The sequence below is a fragment of the Danio rerio genome, chromosome 6 (assembly GCF_052040795.2).
Source record: "Danio rerio strain M-AB ecotype USA chromosome 6, GRCz13ab, whole genome shotgun sequence".
Classification (NCBI taxonomy): Eukaryota; Metazoa; Chordata; class Actinopteri; order Cypriniformes; family Danionidae; genus Danio; species Danio rerio.
The window spans coordinates 49,458,968-49,485,371 of record NC_141026.1 but is presented as its reverse complement, the minus strand read 5'-3'; the positions used below and the strand labels follow the sequence as shown (position 1 = coordinate 49,485,371).

Sequence of the window (26,404 nt, the reverse complement as noted above, 5' to 3'; positions counted from 1 at the left end):
CACAGAGACACGCACACGGCCACCTGGCGATATAATATATGCACAAATACACTAAGTGAAAGAGAGCGATTCAATTGATCCCAAACCGTTAACTCGATAGGAAACTCATCAGCTTTATTTAACGAGTATTGCGGTGATGCGCAGAAGGGGTGTGGCGGGTTATAGCGGGACTCCTGAAACGCGTGCATTACAGAAAGCGCTGGAACTTTTACTAGGCTATAGCAGCGAGTTTTCAGTCCAATAGTTGCTCAAAGTTACATTAACAAAGCTCTCTTGAAATGCTAATGCTCCTCCTTAAAATACAACTTCTTGAGCAACTCAAAGTTCGCTTACGAGCTGCAGCTGAACAAAAGTAAACTACTCACCTTGAAATAAGACGGCAAAAAGACAGATGAAGAAGGCGCAATATGAAGCTTTGTGGCTTTTTTTCTGTGTCGCCATCCCGAGGATCAGTGTGTATGTATGTGTGTGTGAGTTTGTTCGGGTTCGTTCCTGAGTGAGTGTCACAGAAGGATAAAGCTGATGTCTGCTCTTATAGACTCATGTGTGGCCCTTCCCCCCTCTCGTTCACCGCGCACACACATACACACACGCACACACTATTCTCCTCTTTTCTTCATTCCCTGAGCGCTGTTGTAATTACGGAGTATATTGTGCTTTTATCCAGAGTAGCTCAAATTGCACCTTTTAGTTCACGTTAAAACAGCATAAAACAAAATAGAGACTTTCTGGAGTGCTGTGATGTCATTCGGAGAACTTGCAGTATGTAATCAAATATATATCAACTTTGTAAGTTGTGTAACACATAAGGAAGAATAAAACATTGTTTTCAGTTGTTTTGGTGACCTTGTAATTATGTGTGTTTGATTTGTTTTAAATGCGTTGAAGAAAAACTTAAAGGGATAGTTCACACCAAACTGAAACTTCTGTGATTGTTTGTCATCCTTGTTTCAAAGCTGTCTGGGTTTCTGTCTTATAAGGGCACTTACTCACAATACTCACTACTCTATAGTACGTTAAAGAGGGCTACTTTTTTCTCATATTTTAAGTAATATTTACAACATATATATTTAGTTTGCACTATATTTTTAGGCAAGTAACTGTACTTTTTACTTGAGTGATTTTTCAGTACTCTTTCCACCTCTGCTTCTTCCACCTAAATGAATAAAGTTTTTCCAACTTATTTATTTCTGAAAGTCATAAAAAATTAAGTGGAAACTAAATCCATGTAGTTGTATCAAGCTGGAGTAATATGTTTAGGTTTTTGCTTTTTACAGCGATAGCAGACATGGCATTTATTCATGAAGATCAGAACTTTAACTCAGTGCAAACCATACAGCATGTACATAATGTTAACGAGGGTTTATTTATTCATTTGTCCAGTAGATGCGCTTTTGAATGACTCTAGGTTGGATCAATGTCCAATCTAAAATCAACCACATATCAATTATTAATGATGTTACAGTTTGACGTTGTGTGGACGTTAACACTATAACATCTGTCAGATGTTTAATTTTGATTGCCATACCTGAAGAATAAATGTCAGTATTTGTCGTCAATAAGACCTTTGTTTAAGATGTTGGCTCTGTTGGATTTTGGTCACTATCTTACACAGAATGTTGTTGTTGGACATCAAAAGAATGTTGTTCTTAGACGCTGGCTAGACATTGAATTTTGACCACCTGCATCACCTGACCTAAATCTAACCTAAACTAAGATATTTTGGACAAGGGCAGATTTAGTAATTTTGGGGCCCTAAGTGATTCCAATTCCATTTTTTTTTTTTGTCTCACTCAATCTTCTTTTTAACATAAATGAATGAAATCTCTACATTTTAAATGATTAGTTTTCTTAAAATGAATTCACAAATAAAATAAAAACTTTTAAAATAAATTTGACTGCTGGACTGCTCCATGTTGGATATTTTACTTTGTAATATAATTATTATTGTTATTATTACGTGACATTATATTCATTCATTTATTCATTTTCTTGTCAGCTTAGTCCCTTTATCAATTTGGGGTCGCCACAGCGGAATGAACTGCCAACTTATTCAGCATGTTTTTACGCAGCGGATGCCCTTCCATCCGCAAACCATCTCTGGGAAACATCCACAAACACTCATTCACGCACACACTCATACACTACGGACAATTTAGCCCACCCAATTCACCTGTACCGCATGTCTTTGGACTGTGGGGGAAACCGAAGCACCTGGAGGAAACCCATGCAAACGCAGGGAGAACAGGCAAACTCCACACAGAAACGCCAACTGAGCCAAGGATCGACCCAGCGACCTTATTGCTGTGAGGCAATAGCACTACCTACTGCACCACTGCTTCGCCCGCATTATATTATAATAATATTATATTTGATTGTTTATTAAATAATATTTAATTATGTTAAAATTGTATTTCAAAGTATCTTCAACTCTCACCATACAAAATACAATAGAATACTGTTATATATAGTTTATAGGTGTAATTTAGTTCCCAGTGATGGGATAAAACAAATGCTGGATAAGTTGGCGGTTCATTCCACTGTGGCGACCCCAGATTAATAATTTGACTAAGCCGAAAAGAAAATGAATGAAGGTGTAATTTTTATTTCTAGACATTTATTCGGGCCTTCTGGAAATTGGGATATTAAGGGCCCTAAGCGGCCGCTTACCTCGCTTATTGGTTAAATCTGCCTCTGATTTTGGAGAAAACTAAAAAACTGTAACCATTCACCTCCACAGAATTTGATTTTCCTACTATGAATGTCAATAGTTGCTAATTTTCAGCTTTCATCGAAATCACTGTTCAACAAACTCATACAATTTTGTCACCCTTTGATGGTGATTAACAGTGGTGTAAAGTAACAAATTATACTCAAATTACTGTGAGTAGTTTTTTTTCAGGAATTGTAGTTTAGTAAGTAGTTTTAAAAATGTGAACTTTTCCTTGAGTACATATTTAGTGCATCGCTACTTTTACGCCACTATATTTCTGTCAACCTGCTGTTACTACAAATTTTTTTCTTGTCTAAAGTAGAAAAATTAGTCCTGCGATTCCCGTTAAATCAAATCATACATGGAAACGTAATCGCGTCAGGTTGAATTACCTTAAAACATGTGTGCTTTATAAATGCAGCAAACCATTAGGAAGCATTAAACGTGTCCAAAAAGATGTGTTAAATCTTTACATGCCAAGAGACTGTTTAGACTGCAAATCACTGATGAGATGGTGGATGATTACTGTATGAGGACTGAAATCACCAAATAGTCTTGAACAATAACTAACTGTATTTACACACGCTCAAATTGCATGTAAATGCATCATTTTTTCACAGCTTAATGCTCAATACTCAGTACTCTATAGTACCTTAAAGAGGGCTACTTTTTTTCTCATATTTTAAGTAATATTTACAACATATATATTTAGTTTGCACTATATTTTTAGGCAAGTAACTGTACTTTTTACTTGAGTGATTTTTCAGTACTCTTTCCACCTCTGCTTCTTCCACCTAAATGAATAAAGTTTTTCCAACTTATTCATTTCTGAAAGTCATAATAAATCAAGTGGAAACTAATTAATCCATGTAGTTGTATCAAGCTGGAGTAATATGTTTAGGTTTTTGCTTTTTACAGCGATAGCAGACATGGCATTTATTCATGAACATCAGAACTTTAACTCAGTGCAAACCATACAGCATGTACATAATGTTAATGAGGGTTTATTTATTCATTTGTCCAGTAGATGCGCTTTTGAATGACTCTAGGTTGGATCAATGTCCAATCTAAAATCAACCACATATCAATTATTAATGATGTTACAGTTTGACGTTGTGTGGACGTTAACACTATAACATCTGTCAGATGTTTAATTTTGATTGCCATACCTGACGAATAAATGTCAGTATTTGTCGTCAATAAGACCTTTGTTTAAGATGTTGGCTCTGTTGGATTTTGGTCACTATCTTACACAGAATGTTGTTGTTGGACATCAAAAGAATGTTGTTCTTAGACGCTGGCTAGACATTGAATTTTGACCACCTGCATCACCTGACCTAAATCTAACCTAATATTAACATCTTATAATGTTGTGTGCCTGCTGGGCAAATAACTAAATGAACTACAGAAAGTTACGTTTACACTTTAGCTTTTTACAGCGTAATTCTCACTACTCTCGAGTACTTTTAAAATGTCTACTTTTTACTCATACTTTGAGTAATATTTGCAACAGATACTTTTACTTTACTTGCACTATATTTTTAGGCAAGTAATGGTACTTTTACTTAAGTATGATTTTTCAGTACTCTTTCCACCACTGGTGATTTTTGCCGAGTTCAGACTGCATGATTTTAGCCCTGATTTTGACTCGCCGACAGATTTTGAGAAATCGCAGACAAATGTCTGAAATAACAGGAAAATCGGTGCTCATGCACATGAGTGACAATCACAGAGTATGAACAATCAAAGACGCAATCTGAGAGAATCGCAGATTAGTCACCGATACCTGTGAGATATTTGCAGAGAATATTTTGAGCCGTCGGCGATTTAAATCCTGCCGTGTGAAATGAGTTTTGGCTGAAAATAACATCGGCGATCGCCTACAGCTAATGAGAGAGCAGCATTCACTTGTGTGTGTGTGTGTGTACCTGCAGGCCAGTGGGAGGTTGAAAAAGAAGTTAAAAGCGCTCATTTTTTTATTTGGACCAAAGAAATGGAGGAAAAACTAGTGGAGGGTTGATAGGAGCACCCATGTCTCTTTGACGTTTCATACAGAAAGTTAAAAAAGAAAGTTGAGGAGCAATTGGTAATTTCCTTCAACCCAGGTGAGCAAATATGTATACTTTCTACCCCATTAAAAGCTTCTTTTTTATTTATGTAGGTAATAACAAAAGATAAACTGCATATCTTTGGCTGTGAGACATAGTTTGGACAAAGTTGTTGGCGATTCTTCCCATTGTAAAGTCATGCAATGTGAAAGCCCCTGTCACCGATCCATCTTGTAGTGTAAACAAAGCAGCGGCAAAAAACTGGCCCAGATAGTCATGCAGTGTGGAAACATCTGTGACACGACTACTTTGAAAGTCATGTAGTCTGAACTCAGCATTAGGGTGCCTTATTTAGTTTGGTTGAATCGCACTAGAGTTCGTTTTCCCACTTGGTGCGGTTCGTTTGGGCAGGTGTGATTGTAGCTATCGCACTTAAATGCGCACCAAAAACGGACTAAAGAAGCGTACTGAGAACCTCCTTAAAGAGCTTTTAAACGAACACTGTAGTGGTTTATTTGTGGTGAAAACATGATCTGAACTAAAAACAGACCCAACTGAAAAAGTTATTGTGCCTTTTCGGACTAATCCAGCTGCCATAGTCTGTTGTGCTGACTCATTTTTATGGGGTATGAAGAAAAAAAATATTTGTTGTCAGCACTTTAGCAGCAATTTTAAACAGAGAGAAAGAGGGGAGGGGGGGGGAGACATTACCTGGTAATATTTCCGGAATGTCTCAGTTTAGCTAAATAAATTCACATTTGCTTCATTCTCAATGTATAGTTTATCTAAAGTGATGTATAAAAACTATATAGTATACAATGAGCAGGGATGCAATCAGCCAGTGCAGTCGTCCCTCTATAGTTAAAATGGACATTTTGTGTCTGCTGGTTTGTTTACGTGTGGGAGTTCCATTGGCATTTTACCGTACGTTATTTCTGACCAATCAAAAAGCAGTTTAGAAAATATGTTCAATAACATCTGGCCAATGATTGATGTGGATTTTGTCACATGACTGCATTCTGGTTCTTTTCAACTGGTTCGGACCAAAGCAATCAGTGTGGTATGAAACGGACCCAAAAAGGGCAGAGAAATGCTACAATGTATAATCCGGATCAAAAGAACCGACCCACAAATGTGAAAGAACACTTAATAGTGAGTACTTTTTCATGGGTGAACTATCCCTTTAATGTGTTCTTTTATAGGTCAACTCCTCACACTACTAGCTACAGTATCTACCAGTGGATGAGAAACAGCTTCTTTGTCTTGTTTTAAATAATGGTGTTTTGGGCAGAATTCCAGCTCTAGCTCCACAGAATGAAGTATGTTTTGTTATAGTTGTGTGTGTGTGTGTGTGTGTGTGTGTGTGTGTGTGTGTGTGTGTGTGTGTGCGCGCGCGCGTGTGTGTGTGCGTGCGTGTGTGTGTGTGCGTGTGCTTGTGCGTGTGTGTTCGCGTGTGCTTGTGCGCACGTGTGTCTGTGTCTGTGTGTGTGTGTGTTATGTTAATGCATACTTTCCAGACTCAACAAAAGTGGTTTTAGTTGCTACAAATGCATCAGAAGTCAGTTTATGACATGTTACCATTTTAGGAGATCATGTTAATGTCTGAGAATGGGGATTTTACCATGTATGCAAGTATCAGTAGCTACAGTTGTAGCTGTATTTGTTGTCTTTGTTTAATGGACTGTTTTCATGGGGTGTACAGAATCTAGGACACAGTGCTGCCCCCTGCTGTTTTAAATATCAAATTTGCCACACTGAAACATCACTGCTACACTGAAAACAAGCTGAACTAACACATCAAAAACAATTTATTTCATACAGAGTTATATGTCTTTTCTACCTTTTGCAAACTTAGTTTTTTTTTGTGCTGTACTGTATGATTGATACTGAATACCAATATGTGCGTTTAAAGATATGTCTGTCTGTCTGTCGTTCTATCTATCTGTCTGTCCGTCCGTTCATCTCTCTCTCTGTCTCTCTCTTTCCGTCCGTCTTACATCCGTCCTCCGTCCATTCTATCTAGCTATCTACTATCAATCGTTCTATCTATTGTTCTGTGTGTCTATCATTCTATCTATATATATCTATCCATCTGCCTGTCTATCTATCCATCTGTCTGCCCGTCCGTTCGTCAGTCTTTATCATTTTATCTCTCTGTCTATAGTTCTAATTATCGTTCTCTTTCTGTCTGTCGTCTGTCTGTCTGTCTGTCTGTCTGTCTATGCAACAAATTTTTAAACATTGCTTACATAGAACAAAGTAGACTGTAAAAACTGATTTAGTTATTTGACTTTAAAAAAGTTATTACAGCAGTTGCTTTAAAAGCGGCAAGTTTATAAAGACATCTTGGAGCTGTTAAGTTGACTTAATAATTTTTTTGTATAATTATGCATTTAAATAAATTTGACAATTTAGGGCTGTTACTTTAAGTAAGGCACCCTTATCACTTGTTTTTTAGTTGTTTTTTTTTTTGCTGTGGGTATGTCATTCGTCAATAATTACAGACGTAAAGTAGTTTTTTTTTAGAAGTCCTAAAATAAATTTTTAATATAGTAGTATAGCTTAAATTATATTAAATATTTACCTAAGGTCAAAGTAAATTTATTTGATGTTTTTAACACATTTTGAAATATTGAAATATGCTATTTTGCTGCATATAAAGTAGCTTATTTTGTTTAAAGTACATATTCATATCCAATTATGAAAAGCAGCCCATGAAAGTGTTGTGTATTCATGGAAAGTGTCGCACTTCATCCATATCTTGCTATCACGAGTCTTCATTTTGGAGAAACTTCATAGAAACGTAGATTTCATCTCTGGCATTTGAGGCTGGACTTAATTAGATGTTTGCAGGGTTTAATCAGAAGAGCTGAGTGACACTGTGATTCTGGAATGTCGTGTTCAGGAAATCATGTTTCCAAGGGAGTGAATATTTGTAATATTCTGAAACTGTTCTCTTGCTTGTTTGAATGTTTGTAGAGTTCAGACTTCAGTGCACGCAAAGTAATCTAATCAAAACCAAACCGGTGTAAGAGAGGTATGTCATAAACAGCAGATGTCAGGCGTCTGTTTTTTTGATTGGATTATATTTAAGCGTAAAATGATTTCAGACAATTGTGCCTTGGTTTCATTTGTGGTATAAATATATTGTTTGTTATACAGGTATAGGGTTAAGGGATCTACACAATCCACCCACACATACATAGACAAATACAACATTTATGTTTTATTTTACTGTGAACATGCAAATATATTATGCATTCGGTCAAACTGTAGGCCATCTCTGTGTCCTTGCAACTAACTGATTTCACAAAGTAGCACATGTTCCTGGATAAACATCCAGGTTGACCCTGAAACAACATTCCAATTGGCCAATCAGAATTAAAACTTTTACATGATTAATGTTCAACTATTATTCCACTCTAATTTTTCTGGGAATAATTTACTGTTATGGTTGGGTTTAGGGGTAGGGAGTTGGTATGGATTACATTTTTGAACAAAGAAGATGTTCAAGGATCAACTCCGATGTTAATCCAGGATCGCATCGTATTTGGCAAAATCATGACGTGTCCTCGTGTGAAAAACAAAACAAAACACAAACTTACAAACCTGCCAGAACTCAATGGAGATTCTATAGAGAACCAAAAAAAAAAAAAACCTGAAATATGCAAACAAACACACGTCTTAAACTTAAGTTTAAACATTCATTCATATTCTTGTCGGCTTAGTCCCTTATTAATCCGCGGCCGCCACAACGGAATGAACCGCCAACTCATCCAGCAAGTTTTTACGCAGCGGATGCTCTTCCAGCCGCAACCCATCTCTGGGAAACATCAACACACACATTCACACACACACTCATACTTTACAGACAATTTAGCCTACCCAATTCACCTGTATCGCATGTCTTTGAACTGTGGGGGAAACCGGAGCACCCGGAGGAAACCCACGCGTATGCAGGGAGAACATGCAAACTCCACACAGAAACGCCAACTGAGCCGAGGCTCGAACCAGCGACCTTCTTGCTGTGAGGCGACAGCACTACCTACTGCGTCACTGCTTCGCCCTAAGTTTAAACAAACAAAAGCAAAACAATATAACAAAACAGCATTTAAGTTGACCCATGATGAATAGAGAGAAAATAGTACATCATTTTATTTCAGAAACAAACAAACAAAAAGCAATGTATCAAAGAATATATGTTGACCCATGATGTATTGTCAAATGCAAATTTTGCTTAAAGCATTTCTTAAAAACTTTTTTTATTTTATTTTGTTTATTTATTTTATTTTGTTTTTATTTTAAATTAAGAAACAGACAAACAAAAAGCAATGCATGAAATAGTATATGTTGACCCAGGAGGAATGAACAGAATACCCATTTTGCTTAAAGCATTTTTTATTTTATTTTATTTTATTTTATTTAAATTTTTTATTTTATTTTATTTTATTATTTCAAGTTAAAAAATAAAAACACAAAAACCAATGCATAAAAGATTATAAGTTTTCCCATGATGAATTAACAGAATAACCATTTTACTTAAAGCATTTTTAATTAAATTAAATTTGTAATTTAATTTAATTAAAAAAAAATTTTCAAGTTAAGAAACGAACAAAGAAAAAGCAGTGCATAAAAGAATATAAGTTGACCCATGAGGAATTGACAGAATACCCATTTTACTTAAAGCATTTTAAATTAAGTTAAATAAATTAAATTACATTTATTTTATTTAATTTTTTATTTTCTATTTATTTTATTATTTTTTTTTAAATTTTATTTCAAGTTAAGTAACGGATACAAACAAAAAGCAGTGCATAAAAGAATATAAGTTGACCCATGAGGAATTGACATAATACCCATTTTACCTAAAACTTTTTTTGTTTTATTTTATTTTAATAATAATAATAATATTTTTTATTATTTAATTTATTTATTTTTGTTTTTGTCATTATTTATTTATTTATTTTTTTAAAGAAACAAACCATGCGGAATTGACAGAATACCCATTTTATGTAAAACATTTTTCTCTATATTTAAATTAATATAATTTAATTTCAGGTTAAAAAACGAAAAATAAAAAACCAATGCATAAGATAATATAAGTTTTATTAGAGAATTGATATTGTATTTTATTTGTGTTTCACATTCAAAAAATGAGTATTGTACTCTGATGTCCACATTTTTTATTATTTTTCATTTATTATTCTTTTTCATTTATTAATAAATAAATAAATAAATAAATAAATAAATAAATAAATAAATAAATAAATAAATAAATAAATAAATAAAATTTGTAACAGTAGTTTTAAATTAAAATGATCTGTGAACTGGAATTTGATTAAATGTGTTTCCTGTTTGAACATTTTCAATTCATTTCAAAGTTTTCCAGCATCATCACGCCAGTCTGCAGTGTCACACAATCCTCCAGAAATCATTTTATTCTGCTGCTTTTATTTCTTCTTCTTTTAAATACTGGAATTACCACATCAGCTTTACATTTTGTATATAAACCATAATACATTTGTTTAAATTCTTTTTCATCAACACGTATAACCATTCCTTTTGTGCGTGTGTGTGATCATAACACAGATTGGTTAGTGTATGAGTAAACATGGATTTGAATATATATCTCTCAATTAAATATAGTGTATGTGCACAAGCCATAAATATATTTATTTTTAATGCCAATTTAAGCACCTATGCCCAAAGTCTCTAATTTTGGCAAGACTTTAAAAACACTATGTGGCCCAGCATTATTACAGGAAATACAGCAGGGGAATGTGAGCAAGTATGTGAGAGCGTCCTGCGTTTCTGCTTATGAAAATAAAAAGAGCATAATGGATTTCATGCATTACAGCCCATAGGCGTTCAGTCACCATGGGGACGTTGTGAGGAGAGCGAGGTTAGCCGTGATTAGCAGTCTCACCCCACGGCACAGCAGAATGTGTGTTGTGAAGCACAGATCGTGAGCCTGTAAGCACTGTTACCAAAATATTTACAGTAACAGTGCAGAGCGGAGGCCACTACCCTGGAGAAACAAACCCAGTCTGTGCGATTAGAGGTTACACATTTAGCCCAACACTGGGGCTTGTTTAATGCACGTTGGTCCTGCTGTGAATAATTCATCAGTGCATGATATTCAAGAGGATAAAATGTTGTTCTTTCTAATCTTTTAAAGTGTAATGACTTGCTCCACCTCTGAAATGATTTTATTTTTCCAATCGCTCATTTTTTTTAGACTCTCCTTCAACAGAATGACTCTATTTTAGAGTTTAATGGACAGTTTTTACAGTGTCTGGAGTTTTGGTAAAATCTGATGTAATATCCATGCCCAGCCATCCATCTATTGAATATTTACATATCATCCATCCATCAAATATTTACATATCCATCAATCCATCCATCAAACATTTACATATCCATCAATCCATCCATCAAACATTTACATATTCATCAATCCATCCATCAAATATTTACATATTCATCAATCCATCCATCAAATATTTACATATTCATCAATCCATCCATCAAATATTTACATATCCATCAATCCATCCATCAAATATTTACATATCCATCCATTCATCTGTTAAATATTTACATATCCATCCATCCATCCGTCAAATATTTACATATCCATCCATCCATCCATCCATCCATCAAATATTTACATATCTATTCCGTTAACAAATATTTACATATCCATTCATTCATATATCCATTGAATATTTACATATCATCCATCCATCCATCCATCCATCCATCCATCATCTATCAAATATTTACATATCCATTCATCCATCCATCCATCCATCCATCTGTTGAAAATTTACATAATCATTCATCCATCCATCCATCTATTGAATATTTACATATCCATCCATTGGGTATTTACATGTCCATCCGTTCGTTCGTCCTTCTGTCCATCCATCCATACTTTGAATATTTACATGTCTGTCTACCTGTCCGTTCATACATTAATTTAATATTTACATATATATGGCTGTCTATCCATCCATTTTATTTTACATATCCATCCCGTTTATATTTTCATATCCATCCGTCTGTCCAACCATTCATTGGATATTTACATATCCATCCATCTGTCCATTTTATATTTACATATCCATCAATCCGTCCATCTATCCTTTTGATATTTACATGTCTGTCTATCAATCCATTTGATATTTACATGTTTGTCCATTCATCTATTTGATATGTACAACTCTCCATCCATCCATTTGATATTTACGTCTCTCTTTCTATCCATTTGATATTTACATGTCTCTCTATCCATCTATTTGATATGTACGTCTCTCCATCCATCCATTTGATATTTACATGTCTATCCATCCATCCATTTGATATTTACATGTGTCTCTATCCATCCACTTTATATCTACATATGTGTCCATCCATCCATTTGATATCTACATGTCTGTCCCTCCATCCATTTGATATGTTCATGTCTGTCCGCCCATCCATCCATCCATCCATCCATCCATCCATCCATCCGATATTTACATGTCTGTCTATCCATCCATTTGATATCTGCATGTCTGTCCATCCATCTATTGAATAATTATATATCTATTCATCTATTGGATATTTACATGTTTGTCCATTCATCCGTCTGATATTTACATGTCTGTCCATTCATCCATCTATCCATCCATTGAATATTTACATATTCATTCAACAATTAAATATTTAAATATCCATCCATCCATCCATCCATCCATCCATCCATCCATCCATCCATCCATCCATCCATCCATCCATCCATCCATCCATCCATCCATCCATCCATCCATCCATCCATCCATCCATCCATCCATCCATCCATCCATCCATCCATCCATCCATCCATCCATCCATATCTGTTTGTTAATTATTTAAATAACCATTTCCATCTGTTTCCATTGTTTTATTACATTTCAATGTCAACTATCAAGATTAATTTAGTAGAAAATCTCTCTAAAGACTAGTAAGTGAAATAAAACTCTTATTATGCTCGTAACTTCTGCAGGAGCCATGATGAAAAAATCTGTTTATCTAAAATTAAAGATGCATATCTGATTTTTTTTTTCTCTCTCCCTATCAATAAGACCTTTTCAACTGAGCGGAAATCTCAGGGATATTCATGAGCATTTGTATAATTCTCCATCACTCCGGTTCACATCCAAGGCAATCTATGTAGATTTTATCCACTTTGACTGCCGTAATGGCACTTCCTCAGGAAACGTAACGACAAAGAAATTGCGGTTAAGAGTTGTCTAAGAGTCTTGTATTGGTCCGAATGGAGAAAAATGCCAGGGGGACGCATTGCTTGCTCTGAGAGTGATTGTTATAGAACTGGAGGCACAATTCAGGTGCTTATCTGCACAGTTGCAGTTATAACTCAGGGACACTGCAGCAATTATAGAGCCGGTTGTGGTGTAAGCAAAAATAAAACCGTCTCATGTTCCTATGCGTTTGATTTTTGTGTATATGGTTTTGCTGAACGTGTGCGGAGCTACTGTCATACTGGGATCATTGCTGTAGGCAGGGATAGAAAATTAGTGGGTTCTGGGGGTTGTTAGGAGTTGTGCTTTTTTTTATTTCATACAGCAAATTGCTAATACTTTTTTTCTGGAATAAGAATTGGTATATGAATAATAAACAGGAGTGAATGCTCTATATGAATGCATAATGCTTGGTTATGTATTTTAGCACTCTGGTTTCCCTCACAGTCCAAAGACATGTGCTATAGGTAAATTGAAGAAGCTAATTTGACCATAGTCTATTTTTGTGAATGCATGGCTGTTTCCCAGTGTTGGGTTGCGGCTGCAAGGGCATCCAATGCGTAAAACATTTGCTGGATAAGTTGGCGGATAATTCCGCTGTGGCGACCCCTGATTAATAAAGGAACTAAGCTGAAATAAAAATGAATGAATGTATTTTAGCATGACTTTATTTTGTTGCTATTTCACGTTAAGTCGCTAGAGAAGCCGCCTTTCCACTGCATACGACAGGCGACATACCTGAAATCGTTCATTTCCAATGCTAAGTAGTCCTTGAGCTGTCTGGAGTTCCGATCATCTCCGTATGCAGAAAATTTGGATCCGATTTGAGCTGTGGATCTGTAAAACAGGGATGTCCAAACTCATGTCCTGCAGATTTTAGCTTTAACTTGCCTCAACACAATTGTATGGCTGTTTCTAGAAAGCCTAATAAGAGCTTGATTAGCTAGCCCCGGTGAGTCTTATTGGGGTTGGAACTAAATTTTGCTGGACATCAGCCCTCCAGGACCAAGTTTGGTCACCCCTGCGTTAAAATATTTGAACTCCTCTGACAGTGTTGCTAACTTAGTGACTTTGTCACTAGATTTAGCAAATTTTCAGACCCCCTTAGCGACAATTTTTCAAAAAAGCGACTAGCGACAAATCTATCGACTTTTTTTGTGTTACTGGAGATTTTGATTGACTCATTTGTCCATTCTGTACTGTAGCTTCTCTTCTCAACGAGCTGCAGGTGACGCCGCTGGCCCCTCCCCCACCTCAGAGCACTGGCCCAGTCCTTGTACAGCAGTCTCTTCCACCTGCAGCCTGACAGCAGATCAACCCTTTGTGTACTGACGGCAAATGATTTAGCACCGGCAGTATCAAGGTATTTTGCTTGTACAGTCAAACCGATCTGCTTCTCCTTTATTTTAACAATTTAATGTGACTGTTGATTCTTTTCTTGTTCACAATCACAGATATTTTAAGTGAGTTTGGGAACTTGTCTGAGTTCATTACATCTACTGCAAATTCACTACACGTCTATAATGATATACTGTATTCAAACAGCAATCAATTTTGTTGAATTGACATGCTTACATAAAGCATAGTGCGAATATAAATACCCCTTTATTGTCCATAGGCTGTTAAACAAACAGAAATGGTAGAACCTGATGACGTCAGTAAAATGCAAATTGACATTTGATGTAATCTAGCGACTTTTAGCAACTTTTCGGGCAGAGCTTAGCACTTTTTCATTAAAGATAGGTAGCGACAGTATCCTGCGACTAGTGCATATGCGACCGGCCGACCGGGTGTGATGTATTCCAGTGTTGTCTAAGCAGATCCGTGCAGGCAAGATGAGAAATAGGATTTTTTTGTTATTTTTTGAATCAGAAAAAAAGTCTACATTAAAAAAAAAAAACTTTTCTATTCATAAATGATTATAAAAAATGTATATTTTAATGTTGTTTCCACATTCCCTCCAAACTTTTTAGAAGTTTATGAGTTTCTAGTATCTATTCATTCATTCAGCCATGGAGAACTCACAGAGATTAAAGACTCTTTTTGCACTTTATTTCGAACCCCACAAGAATCAGCTTCTCTCCCATGGTGCACGACAACACTGAAAATTCTGTGCGACTGCCACAAGGGGGTGTATTCCGATAGTCGTGTCCAATGTCGTGTGCAGTGGAAAGGCAGCTTGAGCGTCCTTTGATTTGTGACGAGCTGAATATCTGAGACAGACACGCTGAGCCCAAGATGTTGGTAGCAAAACTTTATATAAATTTGAAACATGACATATAACGAGCAGCAATTTGTGAGTTGAATTTTTTTTGATTGCTGCCTGTCAGTTTTGTTGCAGTGTTGCCAAGTATTGTTACAAAATATGAAATCCTGCCATTTACCCCCCAATTACCTTACTTACACTGCTACAATGAGTGGAATCAAAAACGACTCTTAAGATGCGACACTTAAAATAACTAGATTTGGCAACATCGCAGAGCTCATGCCCTCAAGATCTATTCCGCTCAGCCTGAACATAAATTTAAATGTTGGTTTTTTTTTTCATTCACATAGCTTCACATTTTTATTTCTGTACATGAAAAATTTACCAAGGTCTGTACCTCGGTGACCTGTTATCTGGCAACTTTGCTGCTCTTACTATGAGCATGGCAGTACTTCCTCTGTGGTGAAATGTGAAAAACCCAAGGATGAATTCATCAATATTGAATGTTTCAAGGACTTACAGTAATTGGTGAGCTGTAATGATCACAGATGGGGGTTTGTCATCCCACTGAAACACTGTGATAGACATAATGTATTCATTCTCAGCATATATTCAAAACTACTCTCCTGTGGAACATTTTACACTGTAAGCTGATCCCTATTAAAGCCAGAATGTTGTCTTTTGAGTTTGAAGATATTATTATTATTATTGTTATTATTATTATTATATATATTTATTTATTTTATTTTTTTTATTATTATTATCATCATCATCATTTTGGGCCCACAATCTCTTTATAAATTTATTTTTTATAGAGGGCTGATAATGCTTGGTGTTTAAGGATGATGTTTTCTGTATTCATCATTTCAGAATATATACCATCTATTAAAATACTTAATGTATTATATCTGGTGTAGAACAAATTGATTGATTGTTTCAAATGTTTTATTCCATGGGTTTGCCATTAGGGTTTTTATTTTCACAAAAAAACTATCACACGTTTTAGAATATTATTGTGCATTTTGATAGAGAGGATCCAAAAAAAATTATTTTGAATCCATGATTTTGGATCCTCTATATATATATATATATATATATATATATATATATAAATTGTATTATAAATACAAAACAAAAACTTGTTTCAACCAGGCTGTTTCCGAAAATCATCGTTAGCCAACTAAGCTCACAAGTTACAAACATAGTTTGTTCATTTCCCAATGCATTTCGGATTTGCATTTCCCAAATCCGTCGTTCCAATGAACATTCACAAACTGCGTCGCAAACTTCTATGCTTGCAACTACACCTCTGGAGCTGTAGTTAGAAACATAGTTCCTGGCTGTGTTTTATTCCCACTTATCTTACATTTAAACTTGGATTGATTTTTAAAAAAAGCAGTAAGTCATCACTCTTTGATGTAATTTGCTTTCAAAGCATTTTTACTGTTCAAATTTAGAGATCTTCATGTTTTACAATTGCGTTGCCTTCGGATAGCACTTTGAAAACATTGTCATTTTAAACACAGCCGTGGCTCATGACAAAAAGTATAAGTGACCTATTATTTAAAAGTGGAATTTATGTTACTGCTGGTTAGAACATTTCTGCTGTGGTTTGTATGTGTCAAATTGTAAATAGACTTAAAAAAAAAAAAAAAAAAATATATATATATATATCCTACTTAATAATAATAATAATAATAATAATAATAATAATAATAATTATTATTATTATTATTATTAAAGTAGGGTTTTTTCAATTCCTAATAAATATTAAATTTAATTAATTAAAAATAGCTTCATTATTTCTATGATTTATATTTGATATTGGAATACAGGTTTAGCTTTTGTAAGTGATTTTTTTGTTTTAGAAAGCAATATGTAATGTTCTCAATATTTGTAAAGGAAGCATACTGTAGGCCAGGGGTCACCAATCTCGGTCCTGGAAGGCCGGTGTCCCTGCAGGGTTTAGCTCCAACTTGCCTTAACACACCTGCCTGGGTGTTTCAAGTATACCTAGTAAGACCTTGATTAGCTTGTTCAGGTGTGTTTGATTAGGGTTGGAGCTAAAATCTGCAGGACACCGGCCCACCAGGAACAAGTTTGGTGACCCCTGCTGTAGGCCCTATATGTTACATATATTTCAATTAATATGGAAAACGAGTGCATGTTTTTACCAAAACTAATATTGGATTGTTTGTGTGGAAATGGGTGTGCTTGAACAACATTATAATTTGCACAAAGAATTATATTCTTTTCAAAAGAGGTTGTTACCACTCCATTTAGAGCATCATTTTGGGCGTTTTACATTAAAACTATTATTGTTCAACTGATGGATCTGCGACAGAAAAACTACAGCTTTGGGAAACACTCGTCACTACATCGTTCTTTTCCCCAATGATGCATCGTACAATGTTCAGCTGCGAGTTATGTCATTGTTTGGGAAACGCACTCCAAAATAGTTGTTTACACAACAAACCAAAGGCCTGGTTACATGAGCTGTGACACAGCAGAAGAGAATGTGAAAATAATCATCCAGTATGCAGGGAGTGTACGTTTCCATATATTCAAGGAAAAAAAAATCTAATTTGAAAAGTTTTTAAAAGAACCCTTCACACAGTGTCTAATTTGTTTCAGTTTTATGAAGTGAAAAACTTCCACATGGAGTGAGTAGGTGGAGCGGATGACTTTCAATGTAGTAGAATACGGCGTCTGGCCAGGAGGGACACACAAAAAAGCCACAAAATCTGCTTTGTATTGAAAACCGTGAACTGACAAAGGAAGTGTATACAGTGCTGTTATACAATAGATACAGGTTTAATTGCTTGCCCAACAACTTGAGACATTTGCAGCATCCCAATTCGCATACTTATACTACTCCCTAAAAGTATGTTCCTGTTTGTGAAGAAAAAGTATGTATTTTTGAGTGTATAACAGAAAAGTATTCATGCTTTGGAACATAATATCTCCTCTTTAACAGTCCTGTCAATCATACACGCATCATCCACATATCTTTCATATTTAATTACCTGCTGTATCTTATTGGAGAAGCAGCAGCAGGATAATCTGCCATTACCAGGTCTTTCATGCAGAGAAATCTCCTCAGGTTTTTGGATAATTATGCATTCAGACGTTAATGTCCAAACACGTCCCTATATAAATTCACGTTGTTATCTTGGAAGCGCTATTTAAATATGTTCCAGTTAGCTAGATATTAATTAACAGTCATACAAACGTCTTTACTGAAGCCTCTCTACTTAACGTCGGCCTCGTGTGTGCGCCATGTTTGTAGTTTATTTACACTTTTCAACCGTGTCTGTAGTTCTGATCAATTTCACGTCCGATGTGCATTGTATTGTGGGCAATATCAGTAGTAAGGAGTATGGACGCTTTTTTTTTTAATGAAAATTGTAAACCATCCGGTAACTCTATTCAACATAGTACGATTTGGGACTTACTAATTCTGTTTTTAAATACTATTTAGGACGGATAGTATTCGAATTGGGACGCAGCAATCATACACCTGGCACAATAAGGCACAAGACCTGTTTGCCCCCAACGTGTTGCTAGTTTCAGACCAACACAACACTAATTCAGTTTATTTATGACAATTTGCTTTTGTATATGGTTATAATTGAATTGTTTATATTTTGCATATTTATATTTGTTTTATTTAAAAAAAGCTTAGATTTGTCTACCTGTCAGGTTTTGGACCATATGGGTCATAGCATTTTGACCACGCTTTGTTATTATTGTTCATTTATTCGTTTGCTGGAAATGAGAACTGAATTTAGAAATAGTTTTGAAACAAATCTTTGCGCTTAACTAACAAAATTAATTATGTAGGCTAATGGATGTCTGTGCATACAACATGTTTCCTTATCCATGAAAGAGAGAAAGTGAAGGCAGATTGGTGGAGGCTCATTCTTTATCCTCTCCCTGCAGATGCTGTTTTCTCACTAGTGAAGCATTCAGTTTTTCCACTTACCATGTCCGCCATGTAAATATCAAATACGCCATGGCGCGACGCAACTGACTTTTAAATGGGATGGGAGATGAGACTTTAAATGGTTTATTTTCAAAACACACCTATAACTCATTAAGAGAATAAGCTCAACCCTGATAGACCATGGGCGCAGAGCGGATTTTACCGTCCTGAGAATAGGAAAAGTATATTCGGACACGCCCTTAATGCTTTCGCGCCATGCGCTTCAGACTTTGCGCATAGATCGTTAAAATAGAGCCCTTAGAGTTCGGGGCTGGACTCATTTATTCATTTCCCTTCAGCTTAGTCCCTTATTTATCAGGGGTCGCCACAGCGAAATGAACTGCCAACTAATCCGGCATATATTTCACAGAGCGGATGCCCTTCTAACTACAATCTAACTACAACCCGGTGCTGGAAAACACCCATACACTTTCACATTCACACACACACACACACACACACACACACACACAAACACACACACACACACACACTACGGTCAATTTAGTTAACCTAATTCACCTATACTGCATGTCTTTGGACTGAAGGGGAAACTGGAGCACCCAGGGGAAACACTCACAAACACGGGGCTAACATGCAAACTCCACACACAAATGACACCTGGCCCAGCCGGAACATGAACTGAGCCTCGCCTCTGAACTCTTCATATACACAATAGAAGAAAATAAGCAAAAGAAATACATAGAAGAAATGAGGAAGTGTCATGAAGGACTGAATTATTTTAGATTTTCATACAGAATATTTAATAACTTAAGTGGACCTCATTGAAAAAAATAACAGTTTGATAAAAGAAAACATTATAATCCACATCATAAATTATTATTATTACTTTGATACATAATCTCAGCAGCTGTTGTGTGATCATAGTTTGTTATTCAATGGCCTACGGAGTTAATATTTGTATAATTTTAGATTTATTTTTTCTCTGACGTGTGCTCCACACCATCTGTTGTGCCCAAATGATAAGATGAACACACTACCCTGCAAGTAAATGAAGTGTGGACATCATGACTAGCGGCGTTACAACAAAGCCACAGTAAACATTTTGAAGAAAGTATCCAAACCTCATGTATCCGTGCTGTTTGTAAATGTCTGCTCTGTGGAGCATGAAAATACAATTATTAAAGATTGTTTATCACTGAGTGCTGCATTATTATAGGAAGCTTGGACAGTCATTAAAGTGGTTGGTCGCAGTGTTTTGAAACTCTTTGGCTTGAAATTGTGCAGCTTTTGACCATGCTATAAGAAAGATGCTATGAAACATATACAAGTACTTATTAATCTATATATTGTAGAACTTATGGTTTAAATAATTTTAAATAGCTAATTTAAATAGTTTACTTTAGCTTTGCTATGTTGACACTATATATATTATTTTACCAGTTATTTTGCAAGATATTCAGCTTATAAATTAGGGGGATAGTTATATTGACCTTAATTAAAACTGCTTTTATTATAGACAAACAAACAAAAGTGGAAATCAGACTTTCTTCAGAAAAAAAAGATGATGTGAAAATTTCCTTGCCCTGTAAAACATAATTTGGAAAATATTTGGAAAAAGTATGAAACAAAATCACAGGAGGGCTTATGATTTTAATAAAATATATTTTCATGCAGGCTATTAATCACTTTTTATGTACAAACAGCTTGCAATAAACCTAATTGACATATTAGGTTGTCTATGAAAGCCTATAAACTGATTATGCTAGATTGTTTCAAATGTAGTTTATAATAAATCTATGATTGTAGTGCAATTTTAATGAACTCACAGGATAACTTGATGTCTGTGAATTCGGAGCATATTCAAACATCCATTTTGCTATGATCAGATCATACTTTATTAGCTGTTTTCTCACTCTGTCATTTCTTGTGTTTATTTTTGTATTGACAGGAAAGAGCGCACCACATATTTACATTTTCATCTCTTCAGCAATGTGGATGGCATCTGGACCTGCGCTATCAATTTATCGCTGCAAAGGTATTTATGACTTCTTTGAAAAATAACTTCAGCACATATATATACACATTGGATCCCTTTAACAATTTTAGCTAGCAACCTGCTAATTTGCTTAACAACATGCACAATGATAATTCTAGCAACATATTCATACTAGCAATATGCTAACAACACACTAATGTGCTGATTTATTGTAACTGTAGAGTAATAATTTTAATAACAGGTCAGCAAGATGTTAATTTTAAACTTACTGATGTTAACAACGTTAGCAATATATAACCTTATGACAACATTTAAAGTTTGCAAAATTCTGGAAACATGCTGTCAACATGTTTATTCATGTTAACAATATTACATTATCAACATTTAGTAACATGCTAATTCATGCTTGGACACTGTTATTACTTGAAATATATTGATACTAGCAATATAATAACAATGTTAGCAATATATAACATTATGGCAACTTTTAAAGCTTGCAAAATGATTCTAGAAACATGCTGTCAACATGTTTATTCATGTTAACAATATTGGTTTATAAACATTTAGTAACATGCTAATTCAAGCTAGGACAATGTTAGTACATGGTAGAACGTATTAGCAATATATTGATGTTAGCAATTTATGAAACCTCATGACAATAAACAAAGCATAGAGCATATTCGAAATATTGATTTTAGCAATATGTTAACAATGTTAGCTATATATATCCTTATGACAACATTTAAACTTGCTAAATGATTCTAGAAACATGCTGTCAACGTGTGTATTCATGTTAACAATATTACCTTATCAACATTTCGCAAGATGCTAATTCATACTAGGACAATGTTAATACATGCTAGAGCTTGTTAGCAATATACTGATGTTAACAATGTTAGCAATATATAACCTTATGACAACATTTGAAGCTTGCGAAATGATTTTAGAAACATGCTGTCAACATGTTTATTCATGTTAACAATATTACCTTATCAACATTTAGCAACATGCTAATTCATGCTATGACAATGTTAATAGATGCTAGAGCATATTAGCAATATATTGATGTTAGCAATATGTTAACAATGTTTGCAATATATTACATCATGACAACATTTGAAGCTTGCAAAGTAATTCTAGAAACATGCTGTCAACTTGTTTATTCATGTTAACAAATAGCCTTATCAACATTTAGCAACATTTTAATTCATGCAAGGACAATGTTAATGCTAGAGCCTATTAGCAATATACTAATGTTAACAATGATAGCAATATATAACCTTATGACAACATTTGAAGATTGCAAAATGATAAACATGCTGTCAACATGTTTATTCATATTGATATCATTTAGTAACATGCTAATTCATGCCAGGACAATGTTAGCAATATGTAGCCTTGGAAATGTTGGCAAAATGTAGCCTTATGACAACATTTGAAGCTTGGAAAATAATTCTAAATACATGCTGTAGACATGCTTATACATATTAACAATACTACTAAAAAGTAGTAACAAGCTAATTCATATTAGCAACATGCTAATCCATGCTTATTTTCATTAGCAAAGGTAAAAAAAATGCCACAGACCTGTGAATCATGATGGAATAGTTCAAATATTACTACCAATCTTAGACTTCTGTGAATTAGACAGAGGCACTAAACTACATGAGCACTGAGCTGACAAATCATTTCTGTATTAATAATATAAGAGATTTCCTGTGTGTTATGTTTTGTTGTTGTGTGTTTGTTAGAAAAAAAAATATCTGAAAGCAATTTGCATGAACCCATCTGGCTTGGCCTCATCCTTCCTTTCTCCAGTGTGTGCCATTTGTTTTATTTATCCTCTCCTAGTGTGCCTGTTGATGTATAGGTTAACATAATATTAGCAAGGGACATTTAAATGTCAGTTAATAATTGTAGTGCACAATGAGCTCGGCTAAGTGTGAATTATTCCCTCTGAAGGGTCCTCACTATGATCCATCTTCTGGCTGTATATCTTTCTGTGCTGCCTGTCAGATATGCCCCCTAAATCCAAGGCTTATTTAAATGTCACAAAAAATGTAAGCCCGCTGAACAATGTCACGTCTGGGGATTTCATTTATTTCACTCCTACTTGCAGTGTGTTAAAAAACAAAAATATGACAGTATTTAATCTTTCCTTATGTGTTTTGCTTTATTTTTTTATCTTCAGGGCTTTGTTCTGCAGTTGGTGCAAAGACTGGTTTCAAGAAGATACTATGGAAATGGTAGGAATATTTTTTTGTGTGTTTTAAGGAAAGACTTTGTAAGATGTGAAGCGCGAACATCAGAAACAGGCCCTTAGTGCATATCACATCATTGTTGTGTAAGCTGTTTCAGACTGGAGCTTGTCAAGCATGTGCTGCTCATTATTTAAAGTAGATCAGCTGCTGCTCACAAACAGTAAGGATGACAACATTTCGGCAGATCAGCTTCCTCTGAACGCCATCTGTAAGTTACTAAATATCTTCAATTGAACAGATGAGTGGGTAGTGATAGGTAGCAGCATTTAATAAAATATTAAGCTATTTTGTAATTTAAATGCGCTATTAAATCTATATAGTTGTTGAATTCACATTTTATAATTGCATACATTTACAATGTAAATCTAATTTTAATCATTCTTATTAATAACAATTATATATTATCTGTAATGTTGCAGTCAGGGAAACTAGAGTTGAGCAGCCTCCAATAGTATCTGGATGCAGGCTTAATGATGCAAGAGGAGATTGCATACCTCAGTGATGTAATGTCAGACACAATGAACTCAATGGAACTACTGACGTCACAGTGAGGGGTGGGGTTAGGTGAGCACATTCAAAAAGCATTGGATGCAGCTCAGGTTGTCTGCATCCAGACGAGTCATCATCAGCCATAAGGTCAAAACAGGGGAAGACAGGAGCGTGCAGATAATCCAAAAGCGTAGTCAGAGTGGGGATGGCTGATCTGAACCACTGCACTGAAGCATGAATCAAATAACCTGGGTCACGTGACTAAAGTAGTTCGAAACACCCAGGTCACATGACTAAAGTGATTCAAAACACCAGGTCACATGACAAAAGGGATTCAAAAGATCAGTCATTTTAGAAGCATTTCGAGACCTGGCAACACTGGGGTTAATTAATAGCATAGAAAAAAACTCCTAGTGGACCATGCGTGTGAGTAACTGTGCTGCAAACGTCCCGAGTTTGAAATCCCGACTTGTACAAATATTCCATAATTAAGACTTGATGCATTTTATTAATGTTCATTTTTATGACCAAAACAAGACATCTTTATTCACAAATATTTTCATCCAGATGTGTTCATTCAGATGTCAGACCGATGTTAAAACAAAACACAAGAACAGCACATTTAAAAAGGAAAGTCTCTAGCTGCATAAACTTGCATTCAAACCCTTTATCTCTGCATACTAGTCAGGAACTCTCACCGCTTCTCCAAAGCAGTTAAAATGCTAATTTTACAATGCAGGGTATAATTGCTCAATTTGTAGAACTGTTTCTTTGTTTAAGCTGTTCTAGAGCAATACATATTGCAAAAAGTTACCTCTAAGTGTCACTGTGGAGACACATTTGCTTAGACTGTTTCAGTGTTTCATGAAGCCTCGCTCTCCCCACCAGTAAAAGCCAAAGTACATGCGAAACTGCCATTTCGAAACAGTGTCGACATCCGGAAGTGCAAGTGAGTCGAAACACCGCACCTAAGCATGATTCGAAACACCCAGGTCACGTAACTAAATTGATTCAAAGCATCAGTCATTTCAGAAGAACATATGAACTTGCAAAATGATAAACATGCTGTCAACATGTTTATTCATGTTAATATTATGTTATCGACATTTAGTACCATGCTAATTCCTGCTAGGACAATGCTAATACTTGAGCATTTTAGAAATACATTGATGTTAGCAATATGTAAGCAATGTTAGCGATATATAATCTTATGACAATATTTAAAAAATTGCAAAATGATTCTGACCAAAACAAGACATATTTATTCACAAAGTGTTCATTTGGATGACAGACGAAAGTTAAAACAAAACTTATTACAATAACAGAGCATTTAAAAACTAATGTCTTTATCTGCATCACCCTGTGTTCAAACCCATTATCTCTGCATGCTACTCAGGAACTCTCACCGCTTCACTACATCAATTGAACCCTCATCTCTAAAACGTGAGGTTTAATGCCTCAATTTACTTAACTGTTTCTTGGCTGAAGCAGTTCTAGAGCATTACAGAAAAATGACCACTACGTGTCACTGTAGACAGTTTTCGAAATGTTTCGAAGCTTCAACACATTTGCTTTGACTCTTTCATTGTTTCATGAAGCCTCACTCTGCCCACCACTAAAAATCAAAGTACAGGCAAATGGTCAGGACAGGCCGCAAAACAACATAAACAGTAAAACAAAGCAAAGGTCAAAACACAACAAGGAAAATCTTAGAAATAACAGTTTTTAAGACTCAGCAAAGAGTGTGTGTGAATGAGGTGTCTTTATAGTCCTGGTAATCAGTCGAAAATGAGCCTTTAGAAATGTGTTAAATGTAAAATAATTAACATTTTATTAAATATTAGTTCAAATTGTTTTGCATTATATTACATTGCAGTAAAAATGATTGTATCATAATTTATACTTTATAATGATTTTTGTTATTTTATAAGGTTTTCTAAATATTCATAATCATAAATTTTAAATATTCACAAAAACATAAGTATATATGTACAGTTGAAGTCAAAATTATTAGCTCCCCCTTTGATTTTTTTTTTTCTTTTTAAAATATTTTCTAAATGATGTTTAACAGAGCAAGGGAATTTTCACAGTATGTCTGATAAGAATTTTTCTTCTAGAGAAAGTCTTATTTGTTGTATTTCGTCTAGAACAACAGCAGTTTTTAATAATAAAAAAAAAAATTATTTAATTTTAAGGTCAATATTATTAGCCCCTTTAAGATTTATATTTTTTCGATAGTCTACAGAACAAACCATCGTTATCCAATAACTTTCCTAACTACGCTAACCTGCCTAGTTAACCTAATTAACCTAGTTAAGCCTTTAAATGTCACTTTAATCTGTATAGAAGTGTCTTGAAAAATATCTAGTAATATATTATTTACTGTCATCATGGTAAAGATAAAATAAATCAGTTATTAGAAATGAGTTATTAAAACTATTATGTTTAGAAATGTGT

At 34.9% G+C, this 26,404-nt stretch overlaps 2 protein-coding genes across 4 annotated transcripts in view; one reads left to right on the top strand and one right to left on the bottom strand.

The window, feature by feature from the left end:
• The window catches only part of si:ch211-286o17.1, a 35,721-nt gene extending 35,214 nt beyond the window's left edge, over nucleotides 1–507 (bottom strand). For both annotated transcript variants that reach the window (XR_015494089.1, XM_087257986.1), the window contains exon 1: nucleotides 366–507. Coding sequence is in view for 1 of the 2 variants with exons in the window: in XM_087257986.1 (XP_087114112.1) it covers nucleotides 366–441 (76 nt within the window). In the remaining variant the exon portion in view is untranslated. The remainder of the gene's footprint in view (nucleotides 1–365) is intronic.
• The window catches only part of im:7151449, a 240,452-nt gene that overhangs the window by 82,849 nt on the left and 131,199 nt on the right, over nucleotides 1–26,404 (top strand). For both annotated transcript variants that reach the window (XM_087257967.1, XM_087257963.1), the window contains exons 12-13: nucleotides 21,150–21,236; nucleotides 23,389–23,443. In XM_087257967.1, coding sequence (XP_087114093.1) covers nucleotides 21,150–21,236; nucleotides 23,389–23,443 — 142 coding nt within the window. The remainder of the gene's footprint in view (nucleotides 1–21,149; nucleotides 21,237–23,388; nucleotides 23,444–26,404) is intronic.